The following is a 12,403-nucleotide window of genomic DNA, read 5'->3' as shown; positions in this document are numbered from 1 at the left end:
AGCTTACGCAGCCAGGAAATATGAGCAATGGAATCGCATCTTTGGCGTCCCCTGCCTCTCAGTTTGGGGCTCAGACGCCGTTTTACGGTGTTGACCAGGGCATGCTTCCTGGATTCCTGCCTTTCCAGCCTACTCCTCCTGTACAGAGCTCGCTTACGCCCCAGAGCTTTATCAACTTGCGCCAAAGCGGTCCCAACTCGACTATCCCTGGCACGTTGTCCAGTTTGACATCTATGCTGTCTCCCGTTTCTCCTATGAACGATCAGAATGCTTTTCATTCTGGGTTCGCTGATCAGATGGGACAACCTAAGGACGCATTCAACGAACAGGACTATCACCATGGACAGGACTACCACCATGAGCAGGACTACCACCATGAGCAGGACTACCACCACGAGCAGGACTACCACCACGAACAAGATTATCATCGCGACCAAGACTACCATCATGAGCAGGACGGATTTGCCGAAGACCAACTGCGTCCCCTTCGTACTCCTCCGCCCAACCCGGATAATTTCCATGCATCGACGGTCGAGATTGCTCAGCCCACTCCTCGAGGCCACAGCCGCGGTCACAATCTTAGCGAAACGCTTCAAAGAGGTGTGGACCAAGTCACGGCTGACTATCACCTGGAAAACTCTATCGAACGAGAGCTTGACGAGGGTGACTATGACCCTATTCATCACAACCTTGGTAATCACGGGATGTTGAAGTCCAGGTGGGCACTGCCGGAGACAAACACTCCTCAGCACATGGCTCAACATTTGAACCATTTCTATGGAGATTCTTACGCTGAGGACCATGGGCATGAAGGCTCAGACATCGACACCAACCCTAGTCTGTCCGGTACGCCTGGCCGCAATCACTCCCTTACCCACAACCCGTGGCATGAGGCGAAACCCAGCACCGGGTCTTGGATGGGTCACCGTTCGAAACTGTCAACCTCAAGTCTCAACGTGGAGGCAAAGGAGTTTGCGCCAACGGGACAAGCTCCATCGCAAGCCATGCCCTTCACACCACAAAGCTCCCTCCAGTTCCCGGCCTTGGAGCATTCCATGTTCACATTTGGTGCTCAGGTTAATGAGCAGCCTCATGAACAACTCAACGTTGCTGCTCCTACATTCACTCCTGGCAATTTTGGTTCTAGCTTCGGTTCTAACCAGGATAACTCTCGGGAATTCAAGTTCTCTGCGCCGTCTGCTGGTTCCTTGAACGTTGCTGCACCAGAGTTCAGTCCGGGTAGAACCAAGATCTTTGGCGACATTGACCTCTCAGAAATCGCCACATCAAGCAAGAAGTCCAAGGCAATCCCTATTGTTCGACCCGATGAGAAGGAAGAAGAAAAAGAAACCAATGATGACCAAGGCCGACCAATTCCTACTGATCGCCATAAGCGTGCTCGCCGTGCTGGTGGTGATGGTTCCGATGGCGAAGCCCGCTTTAGCATTTCTCATCCTCTGGGAGAAACTGGTAACTTCCAGGCTCCGCGGGCTTCTCAACCCCCTGCCGATGGCAAGGAGAATGTTCTTCCTGGTCAGGACAGTGTGGAATCAAAGCCTGCTCAGGTCCAGGACGAAGCTCCGATTGAGCGCAAGGATACTCCTGTTAGCGAGGCCTCGACCTGGGCTCCTTCCACCAAGGCCCACGATGTCTCAAAGGAGTCAGCCGAAGCAAAGGATATTCAGCACAAGAGCGACGAAGTTGCTGTCGAAGACAAGCCCCAGCCTGAGGTGCCACAGGAGGAGCCCGTCGAGCAAGAGGAGAAGCCTCAACCCGTCGAACCCGTTCATTCCGGCCAGAAGATACCCTTCTCTGCTGCGGCAAGAACATTCAACTTCAAGCCATCCATCGCCGAGTTTGTGCCATTCAATGCCGAGCCACCCGCTCCTCCTCCCAAGGACACTCCACCAAAGGAGAACAAGGGACTCATGTCTTCTCGCTATGCTGTTGCTAGCCCGCCGTCCTCACCACCTGCGCGGCAGCTGTCCACTGAGCTGTCAGCTTCTGCTGATGGTGAACTTGAGAAAGACCTCCCCGAGCAGATTCCTGAGGAAGACCAAACCCACATTGATGACGAAGATCAGGACTCTCTTGACGAGGAGCAACTCAACGCCATCATGGATCAGCTCAATGAGGACTCTGATGCTGGTGTTGAGCGCATTAGCACACCCAAGCCCGCCGGTGGTCTCCCGGAGCCCGTTATGGGACCCTCGAAAGAGAAGCGCCACGTCCACGCCAACAACAGAAGCGAGCCGCCGAGTCCCAGCCCCGGTCGCGGCGCGATCTCTCATACCCTCAATGTGCCGAAACTCGATTTCGACGCACAGTCTCAATTCTCGGCTACTCCCACCAAGGGTGTCGCATCTGGCATTCACTCGCCTGTTCGTCAGCTATTGAGCCAGAATGAACACATCAGTGACTGGGACGATATGATCTCTTCTGGCGAAGAGGTCAAATTGGCGAACCGTGGTGGATTCTTTGATCGTCGCATCAACGACCTTCTTGGTCTCGCCATTGACAAGCGTCTCAACCCTCTTGAGCACGCTCTCAGCTCCATCCAGGAATCTCTTTTGGCTCTCAACTCCGCTCCTGCTCAGAATACGTTGACCTTGCGGAGTGCATCTGCCGAAGGCGTTGACAGCGACGCGGATGATGAAGACGACGAGTACCAGGAAGAAGACGCGTCCTACAGGACAAAGTCGCCTCTTTACCAGAAGGATCGCAAGCTCGAGAAGCTCAGGAATGTTGTTCTTGAAGCTATGGCCTCCCGTGAAATCCAGCCCGCTCCGGAACAGCCCGCGCTTGAAGAACTCCTCCAGCTTCGCAACAGTGTCGCTGAGCTGCACAGCCTGACAACCCAGAAGCTGTCGCATGATCCAACCGCTGGTCTGAGAGAAATGATCCAGGAAGTTGTCGCGAGCCAGATCAACCAGCGTTCTCGCTCGGATGCGGAAGAAATTGGCGCCGACAGCCTCATGCTCCAAATCAACAGCTTGAAGGACATGCTCCGAGGAGCTGATGAGCGAACTGAGAACGAGTACAAGAAGCGAAGACATGCTCAAGACACTATCGCACAGCTCCAGCGTCTGCTCAATGATGCCAAGGAAGACGCTGCCCGCCACAGCACAGCTGCTGAGTCTGCCGAAGCTCGCCTTCTCCAGTTCCAGGAAGAAAAGATGCCTTACTACGAGAGCTTCCAGCAAAAAGCATCTATGCTTGAAAAGGAACAAGAGAACACCATGTTGACTCTCAATGAGCTGTCTTCCAAGAACATCACGCTGCAGGGCTCAATCGACGAATACCGCTTTATTACTGATAACGCGAAGCGCGAAACTGAGGAAGCCAACGCCCGGCTGGAGGAAGCTAGAGCCGAGAACCACCACTTGCGTAACACTGTTGCTAACATGAAGATGCGCATTGAGGAAGGTCTCGACATCCGCCAAAACCTTAGCGAGAAGATGAACAGCCTCCAGGAGCAAATGGCGAACCTCAGTGGAGACTTTGTTCGCGATCAAGCCACCTGGCGCCGCAAGGAAGAGGAGCACATTGCCCGGTACAATGAGATGCGTGCTTCGCATAACCGCGAGACGAAGCTGCGCGAACAGCTTGAAGCCGACGTTGCCAAGCTTGAAGAGCAGGAGCGCGAGGCCGCCAAGCTCAAGTTCATCTTTGGCCAGTCCCAGCAGGAGAACGAACGTCTTGAGGAGCTTGTCAGTGAATTGAGACAGAAGAACCAAGAGCTGGACTTGAAGGCTGCTCGCTTCGAGCGCGAGTTCAACGAGGCCCGCGAGAGCAGCAGGGTTGAGATCCAGCGCACAAGAACTTCGCTTGAGGCGGACCTTGACGCTTCCAACACCCAGGTCAACATCGTCCGGGCTGAGCTTGAGGCCCAGATCGAGCGCCTGCGGACTGAACTGGATAATGTCAGACTCGACAGCGACACTTCAAAGGAGCGCTACGAGATGCTCCTTGAGGAAGCGCGTGAAAGCAAGGCTAATGCCATCGAGTCCAAGGACTTCTCCATGGATGAGCAGCGCAAGTTGCATGAGCGTGTTCTCAACGATCTGAGGGAGCGCCACGCCCGTGCACTGCACAACTCTTCTGAAGATAGACTGCGGACAGAGAACCACCAGAATGAGCGTCTTGAGTTTGCCGAAGAAAAGGTTCAGCACCTTCAAGAACGCGTCGTGCACCTCGAGGAGAAGCTCGAGATTGCTCAATCAGCCGCCCGTGCCGCTGCCGAAGCTGCGCAGTCTGCCAAGTCTGCTGGGCCTTCCCCTGCACCCGTTCCTATCTCGCACTCGAGCTCTCCATCGATGCAATTCAGCCAGCCATCATCTGTCCCTGAGAAGATCTCTCCTCAAGCCTTGCGCGAGTCAATTCTGGTACTCCAAGACCAGCTCCAGCAACGTGAAACCCGCATCGATGAGCTTGAGCACGAACTCTCCAACGTCGACAAGGAGGCCCCTAACAAGGTTAAGGATCGTGATACAGAGATCACCTGGCTGCGAGAGCTCCTCGGCGTCCGTCTTGACGACCTGCAGGATATCATCAACACCCTTCAGCAGCCATCCTTCAACCAGCAGTCCGTGCGCGATGCTGCTATCCGCTTGAAGGCCAACCTCCAAATGCAGCAGCAGGAGAAGGAACGGGCTATGAATGGCCAAGGCTTCCCAAGCTTGCCCTCACTGTCTGAACTGACTGCCTCCCCTCGCGCTCTCCCTCTTGCTGCCGCCGCAGCATGGGGCAACTGGCGCAAGGGCCGCGATAACTCTAACTCCGACCAGACGCCGTCAAAGTCAACGCCCGCAGGCAGTTTCCTCTCCGGCCTCCTCACCCCTCCTAGCTCCAACGCCCGCCAAGCCGGACCCAGCAGTGCGCCTAATGCCCCTCGCTGGCGGCGTCCATCAGAGACTCGACCCCTTCGATCCCTCGACACGACGTCTCGCCCGCTCTCCTCGCGAGCAGCCGGCAAAATGCGCGAGCCACCAAGCACCCCTCCCCTCCTGCGCAAATCAAGCTACGACCACGACGCAGAGCCAACAACAGACTACGACATCGACGACGACGACGCCGAGCCTTCTTCTGCCGTCGAGGTCGAGGAAGACGAAAGCACAGCCGATGGCTTCGTCTCTGCTTCGCCTAAGGAGTTGACCGATGGACCCTTCGGGCCACAAATATCTTCATGATATTACCATTGATATTGATAGACTGTCTATATCCACATAATTTCCTTTGTTCGTTTCGTTTGTTTTTCATGTCAGCTTTTCTCTCCATTCCCCAAAACTGGTTCTGCTTTGATGTGTTAATATGGCGATTTGATTTGATTTGATTTGCTTTGGTTCTCGCTCTCCGCTTTATATTGAACTGAACCTATCCATTTCCACTTCTTGTATCTAATACTGGTGAGTCGAGACATTCTCGGGCTCGGCTTACTCCATTACCTACTTTACTTACCACCTACCTTACCTACTTACTGCTATACCTCAGTTTGTGCAATTGTTGTTGTTACATTACACCACCAGATACCACCTGCTTACTTGTGCTTGATCTTATTCTTGCGTTCCGCATTATATACTTATCTTACCTCCTTACCTACCTACTTTACTTACCTGCTTACCTCTGTATAATGCTCCTTTTACCATAGTGGCTAGAACATACATACATAGTTACATACATACTTATGGATATTCAATATGGGCAATTTATGAGTACTGTATTCATTTGTAGATAGGACATCATTTTGGTATACCTCGTGGCCAACAGGAATGACTGTTTCTAGATTCCAGATTATTGGTATATCCTATATGTCACCATCGACTAACTCACTGTTGCCTTCAGGGGGTTGATACGGGACGGGCCCCGGTAAGCTAGAGAAACCCCTTTGAGTAATTGGCGTTGTAGGTTGTTGCTTGGTAGGAGAAATGCCTAGCACGTCCATACCAGCGGAGTAGGAGTATCCATCCACCTGCACAACGCATCTAGCCAGGCAATTCATGGGACAGCCTCCCGGGCAAGAAAGGCAGATGCTGATAGAGCCTTATTGAGCCTGAGCGCATGCTGTTCGCGGTTGCAGCTGTACATTCGGCATGGTGAGGTCTTGGTCGAATAGACTTGAGACTATCATCGAGCTCTCTCTCTTTCTGGCTTGATTTTGTAGTATCATAGGTTGATCGGATAACCCCACGGATTCAACTAACGCAACGCAATGCCAAAGTGACCCATGGCCCATGGTCTGACTAGCCCTTACCAGGGAGAAATGGAGCGCCATCAGCCAGTGCATTCAACGCAATGTCCTTTCTGGGACCAGAGTACGTCAATCTGAAAATTCCCACCCGTGGGCAGAGCAAGTCGATCGAGAACGGAATCGTTATCCCCCTGACTGGATCAATGACAATGTGAACGGGCGAGGAGGTGGAAGAATATCTCCAACCACCAGTGGGCAATGTCGAGAATTGAGTCAGCGTTGGAGGGAACTTGGCAAGCGCGCGGAGAATAGACGGCGTAGATCCTGAGGTGAGATGGATCCCGGCGAGCGATATACTGGTCAGACTGTATTTGAATGAGGCTATGAAGTTGGTGAGAGCCTCGCTTGATCCTGCGCGGATACCCTTCAGCCTCAGGTCTCGGAGTTTGAGGGCACGTACTCGTTGATTGGAATATAAGCGCGACATGAGAATATAGGAGGCGTCGGCACAATCGGCGTCGATGCTTAGTAGTTGCAGGAGCGGAGCATCCTGTATAATTCGCATCATAAAGTCGACTGTATCAGGCGTGTCCACTGCTTGTCTAAACGTGAGTTTCTCGAGCGTTGAGTGAGCGGTTATGAGTCTCGGGTCTTGCAGGAGGGCCTTGTCGACGCGGGACATATTCTCCGTGCCCTGTCCCGGTCCGCCTAGACACATTGATGTTGAGGGCTTGAACAGGAAACTGAGCTCTCGTAGCGGGCGTTTTTATGCAGCCACAGTTCTGAGAATGATTGTGATCACGTCAAAGGGATTCAATGGGCTGGTCGAGGGAACCCAGTTGCGCTTGTGCAGGTGGAAGGACTGGCATTTCTCCAGGCGCGATATGATATCCCGCAAGCGCTGGATGGACTTCTGGGGCGTAGAAAGGGGAAGTCCCAAGGCAGGTCGTTCCCATTCGAGACCTATCCCTAGGATATCGCTATTGCCGCCTGTTATATCTAACGAATGGACATATGGACATAGTCGTGGGTTCCGTGTCAATCCCTCTAGCCTCTGTAAGGATGATAGAGAGAGATCAGACTGGATGGTCTTCAGATAGGTTTTGCCGAACTGATGGAGGGTGCAGGCATAGAGGAATTTGCAGGTGACTCGTAGAGAGCATAAGGTCGAGACGTCTAGATATTGCCTTATCTCTAGCAATAACTCGGGCGGCAGTTCGCACAGAGGACTGGAATCTTGAGAGTCCATGACCTTATGACAATATTGCACAGGCGGCTGCTGAAGTTCGGTGTGACTTACTGATGGTAGATAGGTGGTTGTTTAGAAGAGGAAGATTGTCGGCGAGACGGGATGTAACAACTGGAAGAATCCGGAAACAACCTCCGCGCTTGCCTCGTCGTTGAAAAATTTGTTTTCCTTAAGTTGACTTGAGTTGAAGCGATTAGAGAGTTGTTGAGAGGAACGAAAAGTAAGCACCGACTAATCACTATTCTTTGTGTTGCGGGCATAATGCCCGGGAAGATATAGATACAGATTCGCTAGCTACATACATATATCAGCATACAACATATTTCCAACATGCCAGAATCCAGATCTATGATATATCCTTTTTTCCCCTTGGGAAGAGTTGATTTATCTCCGGTGATCAGTTCCATCCTTTCTTGGCAGGTCGAGTTCGGATCAGAGGTCCGCCAGACTGCGAAGGGGTTTGTTCGCGATTGAGCAAAGGCCCGGTTCTTCCATACGTCGAGATGTCGACCATATTATTCGATAATTCGGGTCTTCTGCGCGGGACAACCATGTGGGTCTCTGGATTTGCTTCAGACAAGTGCAGGATGCATTAAGATCGAAGGCTTCGCCAAGGTGCCGGACGCAGCATCCATGACGGATAGCCTGGCGTAGCTTCGAGGTGATCGCTAGGCTCTCATGATTTCAACAAATGTCCTCAGCATGACGAAAATTCTTCCGGTGAGGCAGGAACTCCGTCGATTTGACCTCGTGGATAGTAGGTGCGGTGCGTGGGTAAATCAATCCTGTTCACATGCTCATTATATAAGAATGTTCTTATCCTTCTTATACGTGTCTTTCAACGTCGTCAGCTGAGTAATGCCCGTGATCTTATGCGGAAGACTGGCAGGCAAATCAACAATAGCCCTTCTCATCAATGCGAGACCAATATGGCCAAAGAAACACGTGATCCTCTCAGCTGACGATCTCAGCATCGCGACCAATAGCACCACTTGTGTTTCGTGAATCTCACTTGGAGGTATCGTTAGGATCTTATGCATGGAGTGCCAAAAGAGCGTGTTGGGAAACGGATTTCTGCGCTTGGCCCTGCCGAAGTTGCGTAGTGTTAGGGCAGCGAAGCCAGCGCCTAGCGCGTTCATTCGCTCTGCGTGCGTTTGCTCGCGGACGTACTGACCCGTCGACGGATCGCGCTTCCATCCTAGAGCACGTCTGCCGGACTCGGTCTTATCGTTGCCATTGAAGCCCCAGAGAGCGGGGCAGACGACGCGGTACTTGGCCCAGAGAATATCGACCATGTGGACTCCTTTGTAGATAAATTCCGCGCTGGAGAAAATTTGAGCGGCTACGATCCCGATGGGCTCGGCGTGGCCGTGATTCAACGAGGCTTCGTTGAGGAGTGATGCGATTAGCGATTTGGCGAGTATGTTCAGGGCATATATCATGAGAGCTGGAACCTTGTCCGTGTCGGAGTTGGCGATTTCTTCAGGTGGGAAAGCGATGAATTCGCGGATGCTAACGGAAGGCTCGGCGATGTTGGCTGCTGTTAGGAGGGCTTTACGGATATCTTCCAGCTGTTTATAGCATATTGGGTTAGTCATAGTCGGCTTTTTCTAGCAAAGGCTTCTTGCATACCTGTTTAGTGTTCGTACCCTTCCCTTCTCGCAACTGGCCGACACATTTCTGGATCGTGCGTCGTATGCTTCCCAGATTTTCCTTGACCATAGGGTAGATTTTGGACTGCTCTTTCAGCCACGTTCGAAGTTTCTTCAAATGCTGATGAAGTTCGACATAACGTTGCTGGACCTTGATTTCGTCCTCCGACAGTCTGCTAGCGCCGAGCTGCTTCTGTTGCACCGCTTGTTTTTTCTGCGCCGCCTCTTCTTCCTTCAGCCGTGCCGCTTCCTGTTCAGCTTTCTGAGCTTCTTCTTCACGCTTTTTCTTTTCCTCTTCAGCGCGCTCCTTTTCCTTACGCTCCTTTTCTTCCTGTTCTTGTTTCTTCTTCTTTTCCGCCTCTTCTGCGGCCCGGCGTTTTGCCTCTTCCTCAGCCTTCTGTGCAGCCTCCCGTTCAGCCTTCAGACGAGCAGCCTCTTGCTCTTTCCGTAGCTTTTCCAACCTCTCCCGTTCTTTCCTCTCCGCTTCTTTCCTGGCCTCTTCTTGCTTGCGGCGGTTCTCTTCCTCCTCCGCGCGCTGATGAGCCCTCAGTGTCTCCTCAGCTTCCTCCAGGACTTGTTCGTGGCGAGCGGCGACTTGATCAAGGGCCGCATTATGCTGAGCTTCAAGTTCACTGTCCGCTTTGTCGAGTCTCTCGTAGAAAGTTCGGCGTTCGTAGGCTTTAACCCTTTTCAATTCTGAGTTGTGGACGCGTAGTTGCTCGAGATCCCGTGTCAAATCCAATATGAGCTGCTTTGATGGACTGTCTAGCCCGGCAGGGTAGCTGGATCTTCCCATCTCGGCGGTGATGCTAGCAGGCGCGGTCGACCGTACCGGACAGATTTGGCGTGATAGCGCGGTAACGAGAACGATACCCGGTCTGAATGGTTCTCTAATAGCAGATTATAAAGAACGGAGCATATCTCTTCGAGAGTGTGTGATTTTGCGGCTTAGGCTTCAGGTGTATCTTGCCGATAAACGGAGTCGAGAACGGGTAGCGAAGGCGTGTTTCAACGGTGGATTTTCATAAACACCGAGTTCATTCAAGGGGCATTAATCGGTCGTATATTGGCGAAGGACGTTGAGACTCGAACTGAATGACCGAGAGCGACGCAGATAAGGGCGTGGACAGGCAATGGCTCAATGAACGTTGTCGAAGCATAAAGGAACTGACTTGTCGCGCTACCTGCGAATAAACGGACGAATCAGCGACGCCAATGATCCTCGAAGACGCCTCAATCAACTCACTCTTTATTCCATATTCTATCCGAAACAAACAACGCCTTCTTGGAAGAGAATGAAAGCACAGACCGAGAACAAGCGCCAAATACCGAGAACAACAATAGTTTGGGACGTGCTCCGTTTTTGTTCCCAACTTCCGGGGCCCTCGACACGTGCTTAGTCAGAAGAGCTACAGTGGTCTGTTTACTCTGCCGTAGTCTCCCTACGGAGAGCCTTTGCGGTGGCATTCTGGGGTCGTCCGAGTTCCTTGGTCCCGGACGGGGCTCTTTACATCATGACGCTCAAACCCCGGCCGCTGAATTGACCAGTCTAGTCATCCTCCCGCTGATTGAACCCTGGAATCGACGAACTGGAACTGGAAGAGCTATCTGGTCCTGCTTTAAGATGAAGTTTCTCAAGGCCTAGAGTCCGCAAGCGAGACAAACGACCTCGTCTCAGGTTGAAGAGGTCGTCTTCCACTGTCCAGAGCTTTGGTGGGTCTGCGAACCACCCAAGGACCGAATCCCTTCGGCAACTGACCGTTATTGTTCCTTCAGAAAACGGTCCTTGATACCATTCGAGTCCGCAGAGCAGCGCAATGGAGTCCTCGAGAGATCCAGTTCTTGCTGGGTTGAACGCGATTGATTCTGGTGACATAGTATCGTGAAACTCGCCAATTGCCCACACTGAACGAGTGATCCGCAAGCTATTCGCTGTTGATATGGGGATTAGTCGCCCCCCCGAAGATCCTACTAAACACCTTACTCCGTACTTGCAAGACCCCTCTATGCGCCGACTCAGTCGCCTTGTACTGTGAGCGCCAACGGAGTCACGGATATTTTGTTATTGTAATTGCGACTATGAAGCCCTAATGAACACAAGGTCGAATCGCAGAGTAACCGATATGCTGGGCTCGGCATCGAGCTGTCAGATGCAGCTCGTGACCACAACGCATGAACCTCTGGAGCTCAAAGAGTGGTACCTTTGGGTTAGCGACATAACTAAACTCTGCCCAGTTCGTAGTGAGCTGTTCTTGAGCTTTCACAGATAGCAGCGTCTTGTCGTGGTCTCAGTTGGCCAGGTCTCTGGGGTAATTTTGGAGAAGGACAGTGAGCCATACATAGCCTTGCAAGTAGAGGAATTGAGGCCGATTGAAGGTTCAGTGGAAGTAAGAGCAGCCGCAGTGATGGGGATATTGAAGGTGCATGCGTGATTTGTTCATATTATAGTCATCATAATGAGACACTCAGTCCCTGGCCACTAATCAGCTCCTGAAGAACTACTCAGTGCTAGACTAACTCTCTCCCCCATCTCGCTCCATCTTCCCATTTCTTTTTCCTCTTCCTCTTCCTCTCTCTCTCTTCTACATCCCCTCTTATCTTCATCTCATCTCTCTCTCTCTCTCTCTCTCTCTCTCTCTCTCTCTCTTCCCTCCTCACTCTCCCTCCTTTTAATCTACCCCTCCTTCATTGCTCCGTCCCCCACTCCTCCAGTAGTAGATATTGGACCACTCCTTCAGTTCCCACCAACGGAATCGCGTTATTCTTATCATTTCGTCATTCTCTGTCTGCGTGGCCAGATCGTCTACTGCTTCTGCCTCTGTCAACGACAACGGACAATTATTCATCATTAAGCCTCGTTGTTAAGAAAAGACTCAACAGCTCTCCTCCGCAGCCCGAGTTGCCCCCCTTTTCGCGTCCTCTCCCTGGCTCCAACCATTAGTGGGACTCGCTTTCCTCCGACGTCACAATATACGTTCGTCGTTGCAATAAGACAATTAAGGGGAAAGGAAACTTGATCCCACAAGAAAAAAAAAGGTCTGCATTGATCTCTTTGTTTGCAGAATCGAGGGTTATTGTTGCGGTGGAGGTCGCTTGGATGGCACTTTGGGGCAACCGGTAGCTTCCAATCCGCTTACTCTACGCCGTCGAGAGTTCCCCTCTCTCCTTCTCCCCCAGTCCCTCGAGCTTCATCTTCTTCCCCTTCGGTCTTTGCCGTCCCTTTTTGAAGAGGTCGCTTCCTCTCAAATCTGTACGGGCTGTTTTTTGTTACTTTCTGTGTGATTACCTCGTCTGTCATTTTTGCCTGCTTTTCTA

General features: G+C 52.0%; 3 protein-coding genes across 3 annotated transcripts; 1 reads left to right on the top strand and 2 right to left on the bottom strand.

The window, feature by feature from the left end:
* The first annotated feature begins 370 nt into the window (after positions 1–370).
* BDV14DRAFT_185582 (putative myosin class II heavy chain (MHC)) lies at positions 371–5,677 on the top strand. Its single transcript, XM_073770687.1, has one exon. It carries the CDS (start codon positions 705–707, stop codon positions 5,187–5,189), a length of 4,485 nt encoding a protein of 1,494 aa, XP_073621970.1. The 5' UTR covers positions 371–704; the 3' UTR covers positions 5,190–5,677.
* Positions 5,678–5,809: 132 nt separating this feature from the next.
* BDV14DRAFT_207163 (uncharacterized protein) lies at positions 5,810–7,990 on the bottom strand. Its single transcript, XM_073775087.1, has 2 exons — positions 6,966–7,990; positions 5,810–6,935 (listed from the first exon to the last, which is right to left on the bottom strand). Exons 1-2 carry the CDS (start codon positions 7,434–7,436, stop codon positions 6,240–6,242), a joined length of 1,167 nt encoding a protein of 388 aa, XP_073621969.1. The 5' UTR covers positions 7,437–7,990; the 3' UTR covers positions 5,810–6,239.
* Positions 7,550–10,437, bottom strand: BDV14DRAFT_185578 (putative RNA export mediator Gle1). Its single transcript, XM_073770686.1, has 2 exons — positions 9,069–10,437; positions 7,550–9,007 (listed from the first exon to the last, which is right to left on the bottom strand). Exons 1-2 carry the CDS (start codon positions 9,882–9,884, stop codon positions 8,237–8,239), a joined length of 1,587 nt encoding a protein of 528 aa, XP_073621968.1. The 5' UTR covers positions 9,885–10,437; the 3' UTR covers positions 7,550–8,236.
* Positions 10,438–12,403: the final 1,966 nt, after the last annotated feature.

This window comes from Aspergillus stella-maris (genome assembly GCF_047715825.1).
Source record: "Aspergillus stella-maris strain CBS 113639 unplaced genomic scaffold BDV14scaffold_118, whole genome shotgun sequence".
NCBI classification, from domain to species: domain Eukaryota; kingdom Fungi; phylum Ascomycota; class Eurotiomycetes; order Eurotiales; family Aspergillaceae; genus Aspergillus; species Aspergillus stella-maris.
This window is presented reverse-complemented; position numbering and strand designations above follow the sequence as displayed.

Coding starts and splice junctions, on each gene's coding strand:
- BDV14DRAFT_185582 (XM_073770687.1), top strand. CDS start 705: ATGTTGAAGTCCAGGTGGGCACTGCCGGAGACAAACACTCCTCAGCAC.
- BDV14DRAFT_207163 (XM_073775087.1), bottom strand. CDS start 7,436: ATGGACTCTCAAGATTCCAGTCCTCTGTGCGAACTGCCGCCCGAGTTA. Junction 6,936..6,965: donor TCACAATCATTCTCAGAACT/GTGGCTGCATAA, acceptor CCGCTACGAGAG/CTCAGTTTCCTGTTCAAGCC.
- BDV14DRAFT_185578 (XM_073770686.1), bottom strand. CDS start 9,884: ATGGGAAGATCCAGCTACCCTGCCGGGCTAGACAGTCCATCAAAGCAG. Junction 9,008..9,068: donor AGGGTACGAACACTAAACAG/GTATGCAAGAAG, acceptor TGCTATAAACAG/CTGGAAGATATCCGTAAAGC.